Source organism: Podarcis tiliguerta, assembly GCF_965153285.1.
Source record: "Podarcis tiliguerta genome assembly, chromosome: W".
Classification (NCBI taxonomy): Eukaryota; Metazoa; Chordata; class Lepidosauria; order Squamata; family Lacertidae; genus Podarcis; species Podarcis tiliguerta.
In genome coordinates, this window is record NC_139552.1 from 19419960 (window position 1) to 19440206 (window position 20247).

At 47.9% G+C, this 20247-nt stretch overlaps 1 protein-coding gene across 1 annotated transcript in view; it reads right to left on the bottom strand.

The window, feature by feature from the left end:
* Positions 1-299: 299 nt before the first annotated feature.
* LOC310668769 (inositol polyphosphate 5-phosphatase OCRL-like) overlaps positions 300-20247 on the bottom strand; it is a gene marked incomplete at both ends in the record, with an annotated part of 229188 nt that continues 209240 nt past the window's right edge. Inside the window, 8 exon segments of the mRNA XM_083422100.1 lie at positions 300-531; positions 1009-1115; positions 1699-1759; positions 6255-6319; positions 6323-6448; positions 6906-7016; positions 7516-7651; positions 8718-8821. Of these exon segments, the coding sequence (XP_083278226.1) occupies positions 300-531; positions 1009-1115; positions 1699-1759; positions 6255-6319; positions 6323-6448; positions 6906-7016; positions 7516-7651; positions 8718-8821 (942 nt within the window).

Here is a 20247-nt window from a genome sequence, read left to right on the forward strand (position 1 = left end):
AACTGAGCCACCCCACTGTAATTATCCCACACCTCCCCTCTTGACGAAGCTGCCTGCAAAGCTGATCTGCCGAGGAAATGTCCTTCTGCAGGCATGCTTTCAATCCAAACACCACGTATGATGCTAGATGTGGGGCCTGCGGGCCTGTCAAGATTCCCCACCTCTGCTCTATCTAGCCAGGCTGATGTTTTCAAATGGGGGTTAAAGCTGTGAAGCTGTTTGGATGCATGACTGGACTTGACTGTGGGCATTTGATTGTGCTGTGTCCCAGAGCCTTAAGGATGGGGTGGCCTAGGAACCTAAGCCACCAGGTATATAAAAGTGAGGTCCACTCCAGCCAAGAGCGAAAGAAAACCACCAAGCAGCCCTGCTCCCCAACAATGTCCCCCAAAGAGGATATGGATCGTCTCGGGAATGCTGGTGTCCAGGCACTCAGTTCTCTCCTGCAGCTCGTCCTGCGTCCCCGGGGTCTGGAAGAGCTCCTCCTGAAGCAGAGTATCACCCATGCATTCGGAAGGGATGAGGTACATCCTGGATAGCATGAAGAACAATCCAGCCCTGGGGTGCATAATGTGAGGTCGAGGAATGCCACAATGGAGAGAAGCCCATCACCAAGAGAGCTGGCACAAGGGCTGAGAATTGTATCCCGCCTGCTTTCCATAGTAGCATTCCAACTACCCTTCTCCTGATTTGGGGCAATGGGATAGTGAAATCATTCCCCGCTTCTTCTAGTGGCCAGTCTCAGAGAGCCGCTTTGCTAGGGAGAGACATACAATGGTTGGGAACACTTGGGTTCTTCTGAGCCGCTCTAAGGAATAGCGTATGCTGGATGTCCCACCCGCTGCCGCTTCACCAAGGTGGCACTATACTCACAGCAGGAGTTTGTAAGAGCGAGTCGGTAGCTAAGATATAAATAAATTGGGACGTTTGGAACCTGCACACCCCAAAACTGGTACTGGATTCCAGCCCACACCCATCCTTTCAATGGTACCGTCCCCCTCAGCTCACCTGGTGGCAGGCATTCTTGAAGAGGTGGTCCACCAAAAGCCAGATCTCCTTGGCCGCTCAGCGGAGTCATCACCATCCTGGGGTACGATATCCAGAAACTGCTTCTCCTGGAGGTCCAATGACAAGCGGGACTGGCATGAGAGCCTGACAGAATTTGTGCCTGTATGCATTCTTTCCTTGCTCCAGCTGGGTTGACAAGTCTTGCCCTCTGAGGCCACAACTAGGTAGGGCTGGGCGATAGCTGGCTTTCAACACTGTGCTATAGCACTAGCTAAACATTGCAATACACCAATATATCACGATGTCTGAAATAAGATGGAGCTATGTAGAGGCATGGGATGCGGGTGGCGCTGTGGGTAAAAGCCTCAGCGCCTAGGGCTTGCCGATCAAAAGGTCGACGGTTCGAATCCCCGCGGCGGGGTGCGCTCCCGTTGTTCGGTCCCAGCGCCTGCCAACCTAGCAGTTCGAAAGCACTCCCGGGTGCAAGTAGATAAATAGGGACCGCTTACTAGCGGGAAGGTAAACGGCGTTTCCGTGTGCGGCTCTGGCTCACCAGAGCAGTGATGTCACGCTGGCCACGTGACCCGGAAGTGTCTCCGGACAGCGCTGGCCCCCGGCCTCTTTGAGTGAGATGGGTGCACAACCCTAGAGTCTGTCAAGACTGGCCCGTACGGGCAGGGGTACCTTTACCTTTATGTAGAGGCATTGGCTGTCTTCACGGTTTCCCCCGCATTGTGATTTCTGCTGCCCCCTACAGGAGGGCAGGGGAAAGCTGAACCGGCAGAGTCCACAGGGGCTGCAGGAATCTCGAGAAGCATTGTCTGGCTTCACAGTTTCCCCCCACATGGTGTTTTTTTCCATAGTACACACACACATCATGATTCGCAATATATTGCCAGGTCAGAAATTATGAAACCAGTCTCACTATCTAGAGTTCAAGCTGATTTGAAAATATATCTATATATTAGTGCCGGGGGGGGAGCTTCCGGGTTGGCGCGCCGGGCAATGGCGGATTTCCTCCGTCTCGGAGGAGACCGCTCTCCGAAAAGAAGGGTCTGACCGCCACGGCGAGGCGGAGACCCGCAAAAAAAACCACGGTCGGAGGAAGACTGTGGGCTTGGGATTCAGCTCGTGCCATCAGCGCCTCCCCTACTCGCGGGGAGACCCGGTTTCGGGGCTCCGGAGCGACGTGGGGTGAGTGGCGCGGCACTTCGAATCGATCGCTGTTTTCGGGGAGTGAAGCCGCACAGCTGTTGTCAGGAAGCACCAACTTTTCCTGTGGACATTTGGACATAAAGAAACTTTGTAAGTAACGTAAATTGGATTACAAATTATTGGAATTCGGCATCTGTATGGAAGGTTAAAACAGGAAGCCCACCTTCCACTTTGTAGAAGGTTAAGGCAAAAGTGATAGAACTGGAGCCTTTGGAAAGTGCTTTATCAAGGAAATAAATTTGTCATCTAAGCCCTTTGAGCCCCCCCTCGGAAGCAGGGGAAGAGGGGGAGATTGTTCTGACAAACTATAGCCCTGCAGGACAGTGAAATTTGATTCAATTTACTACCGTCTCGAGCCCGGGACCGGGCTGTCAAAAGGAGAAAAAAAAATAATAAAGAGAGAGTTTTTACAACTAGAAAATAACTATCAAGAAGGAATGGATTAATGGAGAAATGAACTTCTCTTTTTTGGAAAGGAAAAAGGGAGCTGAACCATAACTGTAACTGAAATGTGGATGAAAAACAACTAAAAGGAAACTGTAACAGATTGTTGTGGACTGTTGCAGAAAGGCATATGGGATTGTTACATTGTTACATTCTCTGATGGAAATTTTCACACAGGCTGCAATCCTGCAGACTGAAGACAAGTAACTGACCTTGACAGTAAGATAACACTGGAAGAACAAGCCTGGGAACATGGCAGAAAAAATAACAGCTCCGTTTGAACAATTTGTAAAAAACCTGACTATTCTTGAACTTGGTATTTCTGAATTGAAGAAAAATGCATACATTTTGGCTCAAAAAGGAAATAAATCACCAGATCCGGTTCAAGAAATGGAATTAATTTCGCAAGGATGGGTATCGGAGAAGAAGATGGAACAAACAGAACAGGCTCTGTCCTTGCAAGAGAAACCTTCTGTGGAAGTTACAGTAACAGAGCCTCAAATTGATGGACAAAAAAATGGACTATGAGATCAAGGAGTTTAAAGGACAGATCCGGAAAAGTAGTGTCACATATGGACTGAGTGATTTAGGTCTGACAAGGTACATTTTGGAGGTTGGCACTATGAGAAAGTTTGGAACAGTGAACCTTAGCAATCTTAAAGAGAGTGTGGAACAAGCTTTGGACTATTTTTTGGTTTACAAGAGGAATTACAGAGTTTGGGCAAGCTTGTTGAAGAAGGTTAAAGGAGACACCGGGGGGAAAGTGCTTTGGGACACAATTTTAGGCGCAAAAAAGATCTTGCAGACAGGCCAGGAAGATGATTTGAGGGCCTCGGATATAAGAGAGCCTGGTTAAATGACTGATCTCGTGGACTGGAAAGACTTTAAAATTCATAAAAAGGACTGGCAGTACCCGACCGGGGGGGAGAGATGGTGGGATAAATTGGAAATTTTAAAGTAAAATTTAATGTAACATGGATTGAATAAGTATTTTGGGGGGATGATGGAAGGACTTTATTTGGTTCCAGGGAAATAAGACATTAGGATATAAGGGTATATTATTACAGGGTTTAAGAGCAGAAGATTTAATGTTATTTTTCTTTTTCTATTATTATCTTTTTTGTTAATTAGGAAATTGGGGATTGGATAGTTTTATATCTTGTTTTGAAGCTTATTTGTTTGGAGATGTTGGGGAAGAAATAAGGTTAAAAGGGTTAAAAGTAAATAAGTGAAAAAGCAGTGAAAGCTGGATGGAATTTGCCGACTGGATTAATAATTGGTATAGAAAGAGGGAGGTGGGAGGAGGCTGAGGAAGCAAGTCAAAAAAGAAGGAACTTGAAAAATGAAATTTTTCTTTGTTTTGCTTGGGTGTTTTTGTTTTTGTTTTTTGGAAATTTTTGAGTTGGGGGTGGGGAAGAGGGTTTTCTTTTATGGGTTTTTGTATTTTTTCTTTTTTCTTTCTATTTTCCATTCTCTTTTTTCTTTTGGATATGTTTTGTTTTGTTGTTATGTTATTGGAAAAATCAATAAATATTATTTAAAAAAGAAAAAAAAGAAAATATATCTATATTGACGTATTGCCCGGCCCTAGCCACAGCAAGCATCTCAAGTGGGAAAACAAAAAACAAATTGCTCGCACCCCAAATCCAAGCTCCCCCTCCCCCTCTTAATATGCAGCTCGTAATCCTCCCACTCCGGATGTGCAGTTCACCCCAAAGCTTACTGAATATGCAGCTGTGGACATAGCTGTGGTTTGGCTAACATTTTATTTAAATTGCTGGAACCTGCCCTGGGACCTTAGGGTGAAGGGCAGGAAATAAGTAAGAAAAACAGCAACAGAACATGGATGGGCCTTCATAGGTTGATGGGCTGCAGCCCCAGCCAGCATGATGAGATGATGGGGTCACATGTTCACCACCCCTTGTCTAGAGCACGTTGCAGAGGCAGTGGTAGAAACTGAGCAACAGCTGGAGCCCCAGCCCACGACTTTGTCTGGGCAATGCAGCACACAGCAGCTGGTGAACCATGCCTCCTGCCTCCTTCCCATCTTCCTCTCCAGAAATGTTCAGGGTGGTTAGTTCTATCTCCAGCTCCCACATTCAAGGGAAAGAGAAAGAGAGGAGGGGGGAGCAAGAGAGCTTTAGGAGCACAGCAGTGGCAAGCAGCCCATCACTAAAAGGAGTTGGCAAGGATGGAGAATTTGATCCCCTCATCCCCAGGGCAGCTGTTGATTAGGACCCAGTTCATCCCCGCCGCCAATACTCCCCGCCTCTGGAGAGAGAGAGAGAGAGAGAGAGAGAGAGAGAGAGAGAGAGAGTATTGGTGTGGGGAATGACACATACTGTATCAGAGTCTTAGTGCAAGAGTAGCTGGTGCATGCTAAAGAACACAGGAGCCTTGCTGGGTTAGATCAGCATTTTGTTCCCACAATGGCCAACCACATGCCCTTGGGAGTCCATAGGGACACGGGGACAAGAGCACTCTGTCCATCATGTTCCCCAGAAACTGGTAATCAAAAGCATGTGGTTTGTGATAATAGTGGCAAGAAATAGCCACTGATAAACATATCCTCCATGATTCTAAATGTCTACAGCTGTCCAAATTGACAGTCACCACTGTCTTCTTGTGGCTAGGATAATACACCCAAGTCGATCTGATTTCGAGAGGAGTGACATTTCCCTGAGCCACCCCAAAGCAGCCACTACCGCTTCCCAAATGCCAGTAAGAGTAAGCCAGAGGGGCATAGCCTGTGCAGCAGTTGCTGAGCACAGAGACAAGGAGAAAACTGGCTCTTGGGGCCAGAGGGGGCTGGCGCCTGCATCATGAGACTGGGCTTTCTGCCTCCCGTGCTGCCAATCGCAAGCGGACCCAGAGTCAAGCAGCGCAAAATCAGTTACAAGCAGTGCTGACAAATTCTGGTTTCGTCTCCGTTCTCCTCTGCCGAGTTCTACAAGGGCCACATTGAGACTAGGGAAGAGAAAAACTTCAAGAATTAGGAAAAGAAGCGACTCAGTTCCCACCCCCACCCCACTTTCCTCTCTAGTCCTCCAAAGCAGCAGCTGCACAGAAGATGGTGACAGGATACTGGGGGGTGAGAGAAAGTGATCCTAACAAAAGAATATAAAAAGGGAAAGGATTTTTGCGCCCCCAATGTAACTTTCTTTTTTAGTTTACATTTCATTGAGTTTTTAAAAGTTTGGCTAGTTCTATATGATCCCCAAGATATTGTTGTGCCTCCACAACATAAAAATACGCATTGTTTTAAAAAAGTAATTTTTGGACGGACTGCTCTCACTGGTTCTCTGTGACGCCAAAAGGTGTTTTGGGAACCTCCAGCATTGTTTGGCTTCAATTAATTTTTTTGTGTGTGTGTTTGTTTAAAGCTGGTCACACACACTTTTACACTTTGGGCTCAGCTGCTTTGACGTGTGGCCCTTGGAGGCTTGAGCATGGGGCAATGCAGCCCACAAATGTTAAGCCTCCCCTGCTCTACCAAACTCCCAAGGTTTGAGGGAGGAGGGTTGGGAAGAGGAGGAGAAAAGGAAGGCCTTCCCTAGATGACCCTTGGGGTCCCTTTCCAACTCTACAGTTCTCTGATTCCAGAGAGAGACGCACTGGGCTCCAAGTATCCCTCGCAGGGCTCAGCGCAAAGTCATGGCTTCCAATACTGGCTGTCACTGAGCTTGGGGATAAAGGAGAAGTGGAGGGTGACCTGCCCGTTGTTTGTGATCTGGAACTTCTCCTTCTGTAGCTGCCGGAACTTCACATTCTCAAACAGAAACTGCAGAGCAAAAGGGGGGGGGGTGAGGAAAGAGAGTGCTTGCCTTCAGCAGAGGCAAGGAAACGTGCTCCAGGGGGAAGTTTGTCCTTGGCCCCGGGCTCTCATTTAGGGGACTGCACATGCAACAGGTCCACGTGGGGCTCTCCAGATATTGCTGCACTTGCCACTGGCCATGTTGGCTGGGGATGATGGGAGTTGTAGTCCAGCATCTGGAGGGCACCACGCTGGCTACCCCTGGAGTCTTTGCCTGCGAGGAAGAGGCTGCCGCTCAGTGGAAGGGCATCTGCCTTGCATGCAAAGGTCCCAGGTTCTATCCCCAGCATCTCCAGGTAGGGCTGGGAGAGATCCCCCGGAAATCCTGGGGAACCGCTCAAGACTGAGCTAGATGGGCCAAGGGCTTCTTTCCCCCCTGGTCTTTTTGCAGCAAACCCTCTTTAAGGGGTTGGAGAGGATCCTATTCGTCTTTACCTCCCTCCAGGGAGGGAAGGAATTCGTTCTCCATCCTGTCCATCAACTGAACAATATCCTCAAACACTTTCCGGTACCGTCGGTCAGCCACAACCTTCACCTATGGGGGGGGGGGCAGAGCACATTTGTTGGGGCTATGGACTGAAAGGGGGGGGGTATGAGTTAAGAGCAGAAAGGCCTGATGCACCCCCCTGTTCCCAGCCCTGAAAGAGGCAAGTACTGTAACTCTGAGAGCTTCCCCAGGATGGCAGCGGCTGTGACTTCCAGAGCCAATGGGCTGAAGCCAAATGCTCCAAGCCAAGTACCACACAAGCTCCACTGCATGAATGGAGCCAACGGTTAAGGTATACAGTTCAGCCCATGTGGTCTGCCATGCCTGCAGGAGCAGCGTGTACTCAGAACAGTGGAGAATGGAAGCCTAGGGATTCAACAGAGCCCAAAGCTGCCCACTCCTTGCACCGGAAGTCATTGGCCAAGGAGGAGCTGTGTGGAAAGGGGCCTGGTTGTTGGTCAGGGCCTGCCCAGATTCGAGGAGGTGCCACATAGCAGGCAACTAAAAACCCTGAATAGACGATAGCCCTGGCCAGGGCAGGTGTTACCCCTGTGAGGAAGAGGGAGCTGACGGGCTTGTGGTCGCTCCTTTTCAATTCCGTGTGGCTTTGGTAGCTGAGCTGATTCACGCTGCCTCCTCTCCAGAGGATTGGCTCACACCATGCTGGCACACGCCACTTCCCACTACAAGGAGACAGGAGAGACACCAGGACTGTTGGACTGGCTGAGGCAACACACAAGGCTCACACAGTCAAACTTTGGCTCCACACACGGCCTGTGATCTTGACCACGGTCAACAGCTGGAGATGATGGGGCTTGGGAGTCCAACTTCTGAAGGGGCGGACCTTGCAGGTGTGCAGGCATTTTGCCTCATGGAGAGAGTTGTTAGGAAATCAAAAGCTGCCTTCTACCAGGTCAGAATGAATTTCTGACCTCCCCCAGTTTGGATTCCTACATTGCAGGGGGTTGCACCAAGTCTAATTCCCAGACTTCCTTGACACAAAGAGGATTCTCATTCAGCCTGCTGCACCTTTCAAGGAACTGCAACACCGCTTATACACACCACGAAACAGAGGATGCTGGTTATCAGGACAAATGTGGGGGAAAGGAGCCAAAACATTTCCAGAGCAGGGATGGCTTGAGGAAGACAACATATCACAGCCTTGCATTTCACAACTCGCCTAGCAGCCTTTGTGGTGAGAGCCAGTGTGGTGTAGTGGTTAAGAGCGGTAGTCTCGTAATCTGAGGAACCGGGTTCGAGTCTCCGCTCCTCCACATGCAGCTGCTGGGTGACCTTGGGCCAGTCACACTTCTCTGAAGTCTCTCAGCCCCACTCACCTCACAGAGTGTTTGTTGTGGGGGAGGAAGAGAAAGGAGAATGTTAGCCGCTTTGAGACTCCTTAAAGGGAGTGAAAGGCAGGATATCAAATCCAAACTCTTCTTCTTCTTCTTTGGCAACCCGGAATTCCATGCAAGCAAAGTGAGCAGGTGAAGGAGAGCTGGATCTCTCTCTTCCTCCGTGGCTTGGTGTCCATTCTGGCTGCAGAGGAAAGGAAGTCCATCCAGCCCTCAACTCTAGCCCTCCTCCAACAGCTGGCTTAGCAGAAAGCCATGTCTAAAATATATTTTTGACTAGCCTGCTCAGGAGGATGGAAAGGCAGGCCACTACTAGCATCTCAGCAGACTAGGAAAAACAAACAAGCCTTGCAGAAGAATGATTGAGAGGACTTACTTACAAAGGCTCAGCTATCAAGCAGGATCTGTTTTAGAGTCGAATTTGTACGTCGGGGTGAACTTGATCTCTCCCTCTGTGAAATCAGCAAAAGCTGTCTTTTGGGTACGCTGAATGTTTAGCTAAAGCCAAAAAGAAATCGCTAATCAGCAGAGAAGCAAAAGACCCCCTGTTGCCTGACAATGGAGTCTATTAACAGCCACTGTTGTGCTGGAAGACCAAGGTGAAGTACTAGTAAGTTAAAGGTAAAGGTAAAGGGACCCCTGGTTGGACAGTGTTCTCGAAGCTACAAACATGAGTCTGACCAAACTGCGGGAGGCAGTGGAAGACAGGGGTGCCTGGCGTGCTCTGGTCCATGGGGTCACAAAGAGGCGGACACGACTAAATGACTAAACAACAACAACAACAACAAAGGGACCCCTGACCATTAGGTCCAGTTGTGACCAACTCTGGGGTTGCGGCGCTCATCTCGCTTTATTGGCCAAGGGAGCCGTCGTGCAGCTTCCGGGTCATGTGGCCAGCATGACGAAGCCGCTTCTGGTGAACCAGAGCAGCACACAGAAACGGCGTTTACCTTCCCGCCGGAGTGGTACCTATTGATCTACTTGCACTTACACATGCTTTCGAACTGCTAGGTTGGCAGGAGCAGGGACCGAGCAAGGGAAGCTCACCCCGTCGCGGGGATTCGAACCGCCAACCTTCTGATCATCAAGCCCTAGGCTCTGTGGTTTAACCCACAGCGCCACCCACGTCCCTACTAGGAGGTTAGCCAAGTGCAAAAAAAGGGGTATACCTGCTGAAATCCTATCTTATACACACTTATTAAAGGTACAGGATGCTTGTGCATTTTTGCCCCATGTCATCTTAAATTACTTTGCTGCATCACACGACAGGAAAATCCTCTAACTCAGGAGCAGCAGACAGGTGGCCCTCACAATGCTGCAGAACTACAATTCCCATCATCCCTGATTACTGGCCATGATGGCTGGAGCCAACAGGAACTGCAGCTCAGTAACATCTGGCAGACCACAGGTTAGCCATACCTACAATATGCAATGTTATATGTACCAATAATCCATACAAACTGTTAACAACCACCAGAATATACCCCGACACTATGAGCAACTGCAAAACCATCCTTTTGCATCCTGCATTGGCTCCCAGGACGTTTCTGAGCACAATTCTGAGTGTTGGTGCCAACCTTTAAAGCCCTAAATGGCCTCAGTGTCTCCATCCCCATTGTTCAGCCCAGGCATCTGGGTCCAGCACCGAGGGCCTTCTGGCGGTTTCCTCACTGTGAGAAGCGAAGTAACAGGGAACCAGGCAGAGGGCCTTCTGAGTAGTGGCACCTGCCCTGTGGGACACCCTCCCGTCAGATGTCAAGGAGATAAGTAACTATACAGCCTTTAGGGAAGTTTTTAATGTTTTATCATGGTTTTGCATATGTTGGAAGTCTGAGGCTGCCCCCCCCTTGCCTTCCTTGCAGCATCCTTCTCAAAGGGCTAAGGCATGACTACGCTCACAGAGTTTAAATCCACCATAAGGTGCAGCAATCAGGCCTCTGTTTCAACACAAAATACCAATGATCCTTATGCCAAGTGGGAGAAAGGTCGTCAACATGATGAACACACAAACCTTGGAGAGAATAGCCGACCCCTTTCTGCTCTCTGCTTTGCAGGGTATTGAGGAGGCATCCTGCTAGCCAAAGGAGACATGGACTTAGTTGTGTATGTGCAATTCACATTTGTAGTGTTCAAAATATGTACAAAGCAACCTTGCTGGGGGATGTGGATGAGGTTAACCCTTTCTCTCCCTGCCATGGTCCCATGAAGCTGCTGTATTTCAAGGGAAGATCCCTTGGCCCCCCTGGCAGAGAGACTCCCTCCTCCCAGCCATCCCAGCAGCCCTCAGGCTTCCCCTTGGCTGCTTCTAAGGTAATAAACAACCACCAATGAATACCATGTCTACTTTGGATCTGAGAATTAAGAAGATCACCTGCCAAGAAGAATACACAGCTATTTCTCCCCCTCAAGGTACCTTGTATTCCTCGACAGCCTCTTCCAGAGGAATCACCTCGTGGTGTTGGTGCCTCTTGGATCTGCCCCAAACCACACAGCTGGGGGCTTCATCCTCCTTGCAAAAGAGTTTCAGGGGCTCCTGGTGCTTCTCACAGACTCCTCCTTTCCCTCTGGAAGACTGAGAGTCTTGGCTACTTCGACAAAGGTAGCCAATTGCCGATTGCGGACGAGGCTCCTTCTCTGGACTCCAACTCGGCCTTGAGGACAGGAAGCCAGCCTCCTTTTTGCCCCGCTGCACTGGATCAGGCCGGACCGGCAGAAGTTGTGCCCACACTCTGGGATGGTCCCTGTGTCGTAAGAGAGTCAGGGTCAGAGAGGGGAATGAAGGAGAAGGACCCTACCAATATCAAATAGATCGTATTCTGCCTTCACACCCTACAAGAAGGTCAACGCTGCCTTGGGGAATGGATCATTTTTTGCTGTATCAAATTGTATCCTTTTTGCTGTATCTTTCTCATTGACTTCAAGAATGGATCTGAATGTATTTTTCGACTCAAATGTATTTTTCCTCAAAATGCTGTACTTTTCTAAATGTATCCAAATGTATCCGAATGGGTTTTTGTATTTTCCCCCAAACTCATCGCCTAGAGAATGTTCCTTAAATGTAACAATCACTTGTTCCAAATGTATTTGATTCAAATGTATTCAAGTGTATACTTTTATGGGGAAACGTAGCTAGGAAAATGTGGAGATATATATATATATTGCTTATAGTGCCTTTGAACGGTCAACGTTCCTCCCTCTATCCTTTCACGAGCTGCCAAAAACACTCTCCACACCACACTGCCATCTACTGGGTCTACAAATGATACCATGAATACACACAAATACAAGCTCTAAAATATATTACAGTGGTGCCCCGCAAGACGAATGCCTCGCAAGACGGAAAACCCGCTAGACGAAAGGGTCTACCATTTTGGAGGTGCTTCGCAAAACGAATTTCCTATGGGCTTGCTTCGCAAGACGAAAATGTCTTGCAAGTTCCTGCGGGGTTTTTTTCCTCCCCCCCCCCCTCTTTCCCAAGCCACTAAGCCGCTTATCAGCTGATCCGCTAAGCCGCTAAGCCGCTAAGCCGCTTAACAGCTGATCCGCTAAGCCGCTTAACAGCTGATCCACTAAGCCGCTTATCAGCTGATCCGCTAAGCCGCTTATCAGCTGATCCGCTAAGCCGCTAATAGCGCTAAGCCGCTAATGGGCTTGCTTCGCAAGACGAAAAAAACCGCAAGACGAAGAGACTCGCGGAACGGATTCTTTTCGTCTTGCGAGGAACCACTGTAGTTTTATTTTCCCATAAGTATGCAAACATAAGACTATCACACCCGAATTGATAGCTATGCAGAACAGGATTCCCCCCCTCCCTCCATCGGATAGCTGCCTGCGCGGCTGTCTTTGAGGTGGGTGGAGGGAGGAACGGGCGGGATCGACATCGGATAGCTGCCTGGCTGAACATGCCGCGCACCGGGGGGCACTGCGACCAGCGCCCATTGGGAAGGAACAAGACAGGAAAAGGAAGGAAATGGGAGAGGTATTTTTAAGGCCCCACTTTTCACATGGTGTCCTGTTGTGTGTTTGGAAAGTACTCTTTATTGTTTGATTTGGGTTAATGTCAGAATGAAAGCGAGTTCTTTCAAAATAACACATTCCTTTTTATCTTACCAATTTCTCATATTGTAAGAAGCGGAAGAAGAAACCATAGAGAGCATTCATATTTTCCTTCTGATCAATGAAGTCAAACGTTACAATTATCCATTTTAGAATGAGCACCTATAGGCAGAAGACAGATCTCAGTAAGCCAAAGCAAGGCCAAGACAACAAACCTTCCCTTCTGGAATATGGTCAGCGTGTACAACATCTAGCTGAATCATCACCAGGATAACGAAGTCAGACTGGGGGAAATCTCATTCTTCAGAACCAAGACATCATTACCATGCTTTCCAAGTTACCTGAAAGTCACTAGAACACTTGCGAACAGAGAACCAAGACACAGGTGAAATAAGAGCAAAAGACGGAGTTTGGCCTCATTAGGTCCCCCTACCATGAACTCCTTAGGTGGGCCACCCTGCGTCCGCCTCGGCATCGCGCCTCGCTATTCTGCAACTCGAGATAACGCTGAACTGCTCTGCAGGGTTGTTGTAAGGATTGCAAGTCAAGGCATCCGAAGTGCCTTTGAAGATTGAAAAGCCCCTAGTCAATGCTTTGAACTACTGTTGCTTTAAAAAGGAAACTCTGATTAGTAAGAGTTTGGGGAATTAAAAATTGGTTTGCCCTGGGGGCGCTGAAGCTGTGTTCTGGCTTGAAATCAGAGTGAGACCACTGGGCCATCTAGTTCTCTATGGTTTGCCACAGCCAGCAGCTGCTCTCCAGGATTTCAGAGCTCTGTTTCCCATGAATGGGTTGAAACTGCCGCTTTTTGCATCATGTGCCTCTCCCAGTGGGCCACCCCGAGCCATTTCCTGTATAGCGTTCTACATCCCATGTAGTCCTGCTTCTTCCAGCTCAGTTCAGTTCATTCTGCAACTGTGCAAGTTAGGCCGCATCTGCTTTATACATTCAAAGCACCATCATGCCCCTTGACATGCTAACAGTTGCATCTTTGTATTCAATCCCTTCAGCACCTTGGACAGCAGTCTCTCAAGGCTCAGCCACAGGTACCTGGTGCCCCATGCTTCCTAGGCCCAGGTCCGTGCTTTAAAGGCACTGTGTCCGAGTGTTTTGTTGTCCCAGGGCTTTCTAATTTTCAGCATCCCTTTCCAGGGCAGCTTTATTTATTTCATGTCTGAAAGGAGTCCTCTGTGCGTGGCAAAGGCTTGTTGCTGGGACAATAGGAGGCTGCTTTATACTGAGTCCCACTTTTTGCCAAGACAGGTGACATTCCTACGAATACACTGGAAATTTTGAAAGGACTGTGGGCAATTCTCCTCTGCAGCTGAAGATCCAGAGCTATCTGAAGAGGGGGAAATCCCAGGTCTTGCTCAGCTGGAGATGTCTTATTTCCTTTTTATATATAAGCTAATGAGAATTTTAGGCTGCCGGGGGTGGGGCAAAATCTGAGGATGGGAAAAATGATATCACTGGCAGTCACATGGGAGGCTGCTGAAAATGCACATGGAGAAACAATGGGTCCTTGTACTGAGGGGACTGTTTGACCTGCAGGAGGAAGCCAGTTGTTGAAAGCGAACATGGATCTGAGAAGGAGCTTAGAGGGAGATTTCAACATCCAGCTGGAGCCATAAATGGCAGTTCGTCACTAGTTTGGAGTTGGGGACTCTTTTTCAGTCTTAAGGGCCATATTCTCCTCTGGGAAACTTTCCAGGGGCCGTGTGCCTGTGGTGGAAGGGGCCACAGGTGAAAGTGGGTGGAGTGATGAATGTAAACTTTGGTTTCCTAAGGGAGGCTGATTTCTACACACATTCAACTCTCCACCCTCTGTCCTTCATGACTCAAGGTTGCGAGGGGAGGGGTAGTACCTCTGGTGGGGGGCACGTTGTGCTCCTTCTGGGGTAGTTTGTCCACCTTTGGTCACTACAGCTCTCACCTGCGGCTCTTAGAAACTGTCAGCCTGCAGCAGCAGCCACACCCCAGGAATGGCTTCAACTGGCAGGCTAACCAGGTGAGGGGAGTTGATGGGTCTCAAACCCTCCGTGAGTTAGGGGCTTCCCCTGCATGCAAAGCTAGTGTCGGGTACTGGCTAGAGGAGGAGGAATGGTGGGAGGCTACAGCCAGGGAACCCCCCCTAGGGAAGCATCAAAGTGGGAAGGCTCCAAGCCAGGAGACTGCTGGTGGGATGCAGGAGACAGGTCAGGAGAAGAAGAAGAAGGGGGAGCAGATGGATTGGAGGCTAAACAAGCAACAGGTTTAAAGCAGACTGAGGCAGCTGAGGAGGAGGAGGTGGTGGTGGAGGCTGAGGCTGAGGCTGCAACAGATCCCCTGCCATGTCCACTGTTCCCTCCCCCCCCCCTCTGTCCCCAGGAACAAGGGAGGCATTACATGGAGCAGAACAAAAGGCACAGAGAGCCCCTCCACGACTGTTGGGAAGTCAGCCGACTGAGGAGGAGCCTTAGGATAGGGATGCCATATTTCTAAAAGTAGTAACCAAGACACCCTGAAAGCTGTGGAGCTATTTTTAGGAAGACCCCAAAATTGTTGAGCTTCTTAAAGCAAGACCCAGAAGCTGTTGATGTATGATAGCCCTACCTTAGGAGGAGGCTAAGATCCTCCGTTCTGGCAACTGGGGCTAGTCCTGCCTGTGGAGTTTCTCTGTCGGGTTTTGTCTCTCTGAAGAAAGAGTCCACCTTACTGCTCATCTCTGAGTTTTGATGCTGAACTGCAGCTGAATCAGCCCTGACAGCCAGGCTCCGGTCAATTGAGCAGATGAGACCACTAGGGGGTCCAACAGTCAAGAAGGTGGTTTCTGCCCATGCTGTAGAGGGAAGTGACAAGCAGTGGGGCTCATCCACCTGGGAAGGTAGCTCATTTAAGAGAAGGAAGTCCCTGATCCTAAACCTGATTGATCCATTTAGCCCAGTATTGCCCACTTTCAGCCTGAGTGGCAGAAGCTCTCCAAGGTCTTGGGCAGAGAGAGGCTCCTACCTACATTGAGCTTCTAACTGCAGGTGCTAGGGACTGCACCTGGGACCTTCTGCATGCAATGCAGGTGCTGACACACTGAGGCTATGGGTCCTCCACAAAACCTTCAGGTATGGGCAGGAGGCACTACTCGGCATCATTATATCCCACCCTTCCTCCCTAAGGAGTCCAGGGAAGCAAACACACAACAGTTAAACAACCAAAACATCCAAAACCAGTTCCTACACAGAAGCAGACTAAGAAAAATCTCTACTTAGAAGGCTTCTTGAAAGAGGAAGAGGAAGTAGGCATTGAAAGGATAGCAGAGAAGGGACCCCCGATAAGATGGTACCTGCAGGAAAATGTCACTACTCCTCTTTTGTCTCTTCCTTCTGAAGGATCCCGGTGAACAAGCAAAAAGCCCTTGGAAGCACACACACACACACACTCACACACAAGAGGACAAGACAAGACAGGGCTGTGCACCACAAACCATCCCAAAATAAGCCTCCATTCTGTGGGATGTAAAACACAGGAGCAGTCAATGACAACATTCCTAGAGTGTACATGTTCGAACGTGGGGAGGGATGTCTGTCCAGCAAGCAGGTAAACTTCCTGGGACGGACTTCCTCCGCATGTGACCAGAGGTGGGTGTGGCCTCACCTGTGCAGGTAAATGATAAAAGCACAGGGCAGGCAGCCATCTCTCTCTCTTGCCTCTTGCCTCTCTCATCTTCATTTTTCGAAGAAGCAGGATGCCCTCTTGGCTCTCAGCCAAGAGAGGAGGAAAGGACTATCTTCCTATAAGATAGATTCTAAATGTATTTTACCTTTTTAAGCCTGTCTGCCTTCTGGGATCATATTGTGAACAGAACGCGAGTAAACTCTTTTATACTTTTATAAAGACTGTATCGTGTCTTGTATTTTAAGAGGGATCAAAAGGGGGAAATTACCAGAGTAATTATTGTAGAGGTTCTATCGAACCTGTGCAGACGTTACCGTTGCGAACTTAAAAGGGGGAATGTTATAAACTCTGCTGATATTTTGGGAACTTGTTAGCACAAGTTGGATTAGGATATAATCTCACAATATATCCTCTCCTGCACCCCAGAACATTCCCACACATTCCCCATCAATCAATATTGGGCTAAAAGCTATAGAGCACAAAGCTACATGCACCTAAAAACTGGTTTTGAAATAGCCTTGGTCTTGCCTAGTCCCTCAGCCTTGTGAGCATTCCACTTTCTCTACACTATGCGTGTACCCCTGACCGTGTCCTCCCTTACTCATTTCCCCCCTAAACTAGAAAGCCCCAAATGTTTTAGCTTCTCATCTGGGAGTTGCTCCAGCCCCTTGATAATTTTGGTTGCCCTCTGCTGAACATTCCTGCCCCCCCCCCAAGCTCTGCCTTCAATGCAAACGTGGCAGACAATGCCTTCCCTGCAGTTGCACTGCCAAAAAAGTTCAGTTTTACTTTTAAGGACAGGAGATTCTCCTGCAGGCCATCTGTGCTAAAGAGAGGGTGCAGATATAAGTCTCCTTCTTTTGGACCACCCAATTTGCATAAAAATAAGACAAGATTAAAAGTGTTGAGTTTTCCCCACCCCATGGAAAAGGAGCAAATGAAAAATCCTCTCCTGAGCTGTGGCTGCTACTTCCTGAGCATGAGAGATGAAAAGGGCCTGTATGGATTTGGCAATGTCAGCATTCACAGTTCGAGAATCACACTTGGCTCATGACCAAGGGTGTCCAAAAATAGCAAAAGCCAATCTTTTGGCTCAGAGTTGATCTGTGTCCCTCCAGATTTTGCTGGTCTCCAATGCCCATCACCATCATGACCAATGGTCTGGGATTATAGGATCTGGAGTCCAGAAACACCTGGAGGGCCTGAGCTTGAAATTGGGAGTGTCAGTTTTTCACTCTGGGCCTGTGACATTCTGAACAAAGGGACAATCTCTGCAAGAGCACTCCAATGCTGAAATGAAAAATATGGCATGTCAAACAATAGCTTGGGATCACACATCCGCTCTGGAAGTCCTAAGGCCAGATGTGTGGGAGCTGTTTGGGCTTACTCACTGATCAGAGAAAGGAGTTCTGGGCACATCATTTTTTAAAAAAAGCATTCCCTTCTTTTCCTTTTTTAATTTATGCAAGTGGGTTCTGAAACAAAACGTTCCAACTTGGCGAGTACTTATGCCCAAGGCCAGCCTAAAACATTTTGCTGCCTGAGGGAAAGGTCAAAATGCACTGAGGTCAGCTGGGTTGTTAGAAAGGTAGCGGGCAAGGCACGTGACAGCTCTCTTCTCCCACAGAAGCCGCCTAGTCAGGAGGAAGAGCTGAGGGGAATACTTTGCTGATAAACCTCATGCTAGTAATGTGCCTAGATAATTAACATTTTCTGTACAAGTATGAAATTGGTATTGTTTAAACAGTTGAACAAAAATATATATTTCCTAATAACATCAACTCTGATTTGGACCTATTTATAGTATATCCTGAGATTTTACCAAGACATCTATATTTTGCATTATCCTCCAGACATGCCTGGAGTTGTTCAGTGACCATCCGTTCAATCACCTTGCCCAGGAATGGAAAGTTTGAGACTGGACAATAATTGGACATAATGTTGTTGTTTAGTCGTTTAGTCGTGTCCGACTCTTCGTGACCCCATGGACCAGAGCACGCCAGGCACACCTGTCTTCCACTGCCTCCCGCAGTTTGGTCAGACTCATGTTTGTAGCTTTGAGAACACCGTCCAACCATCTCGTCCTCTGTCGTCCCCTTCTCCTTGTGCCCTCCATCTTTCCCAACATCAGGGTCTTTTCCAGGGAGTCTTCTCTTCTCATGAGGTGGCCAAAGTATTGGAGTCTCAGCTTCAGGATCTGTCCTTCCAGTGAGCACTCAGGGCTGATTTCCTTCAGAATGGATAGGTTTGATCTTCTTGCAGTCCATGGGACTCTCAAGAGTCTCCTCCAGCACCATAATTCAAAAGCATCAATTCTTCGGCAATCAGCCTTCTTTATGGTCCAGCTCTCACTTCCATACATCACTACTGGGAAAACCATGGCTTTAACTATACGGACCTTTGTTGGCAAGGTGATGTCCCTGTTTTTTAGGATGCTGTCTAGGTTTGCCATCGCCTTTCTTCCAAGGAGCAGGTGTCTTTTAATTTCGTGACTGCTGTCACCATCTGCAGTGATCATGGAGCCCAAGAAAGTAAAATCTCTCACTGCCTCCATTTCTTCCCCTTCTATTTGCCAGGAGGTGATGGGACCAGGGGCCACGATCTTCGTTTTTGTGATGTTGAGCTTCAGACCATATTTTGTGCTCTCCTCTTTCACCCTCATTAAAAGGTTCTTTAATTCCTCCTCACTTTCTGCCATCAAGGTTGTGTCATCTGCATATCTGAGGTTGTTGATATTTCTTCCGGCAATCTTAATTCCAGCTTGGGATTCATCCAGCCCAGCCTTTCGCATGATGAATTCTGCATATAAGTTAAATAAGCAGGGAGACAATATGCAGCCTTTATTGGACATAATGGCCAGGTCCAAATATGTCTTTTTATTTTTTATTTTTTAAATGATATTTATTAAAAGTTTTATAGTTACAGAAGAAAAAGAGAAAAAGAGATAAAGCACAGAATATATATATAAAAAAATAAAAAAAATAAAAATTAAAAATTAAAAAATACATCAAAAAGCAAAAAAGAAAACAATACCTCCACCCAACCAGAGAAAAAACAAAAACATTTGTTTGATCCATCTTCTTCTCCCGAACTTGCCATTTCAAAATTGGTTCCTGAGTCACATCCTGAGTGGTTCCTGTTGAAATGTTCACTTTTTGTTCCAAATCAAATACACTTTGTCCCAAAGTGTCCATTTTCTTTACCGTCAAGTCCGTCTTCTCATGTAATTGTTCCAACAGAGCATTTATTTTTTCAAATGCATTCACTAGAGCTTCTTGTTTTCCCATTCTTATCCAGAGACTTTCCAAGGTCGCTTCTTTCACAGCCCTTGGTTCTTAATGGAAAATTCCACTTCGCAGTTACAAGTTGCAACAGTTTCAGAAGCTCCCTCTATAGGCAACAGTTTCTGTTTGTATCTATTCTTGTTATTCCAAATCAAAATCCAGTATCAAAGTTACTGTTCAACTTTTCTCCATTTTAAGTGCCACAAGAACAATGCTATATATATATATATATATGCAGGTTTTGGTGTCCTCGGGTGTCTTCCCGTGTAAAAGTTGGGGTGTCTAGGCGACGTTTCGACGAGGTCTCACTCGTCATCTTCAGGCTGGTGCTTTCGGCTTCTTGTTACTGGAACAGAGCAGGATCTCAGTGTTTGAGTTCCTATAAATACTGTTGAGGAGGTGTGGTGTATAGCCTCCAATGTTCTGGGCAGAGAGGAGGTTCCCAGGCTAGTGTGCCTTTTCTTCTTTTGTTCCTTAATTACTTGAGGGATATCTTGAGTGATTTCTTGAGTGATTTCCTGAATCCCACTTAGGTGGGTCATTAGGTGTGGATTAGTTGCTAAAGCCTTCGTGTCTTGAACTCTTGAACTTTGTGAAGAGTTTTTCTGAGAAGATGGCTGTACTGCACTTGGTTGTGCTCTGGCTTGGCTTCGTGTATAGGGGCGAGCTGTGGTTTTGTGGCCTGTGCCAGCCAGATCTGTGTAGGGATTGCAGGGGGGTGCAGCATCCGGAGGTGCCACCCTGGTTTGGCTACTGGATGGTGTCTGTAATTTATCTGTGGAGAGGGTCTGGGTTTGGGTCTGGTGTGGTTGATTGGTGATGGCGTTCTGTGTGCCTCTGGATCTGGTGTCAGATTTTGTGGGGAGGGCTAATTTCCAGATGTCTGGCAAGCGGGATGTGTCGTCACGCTTGTTCATGTTGTGAGGGTGTTTCTCT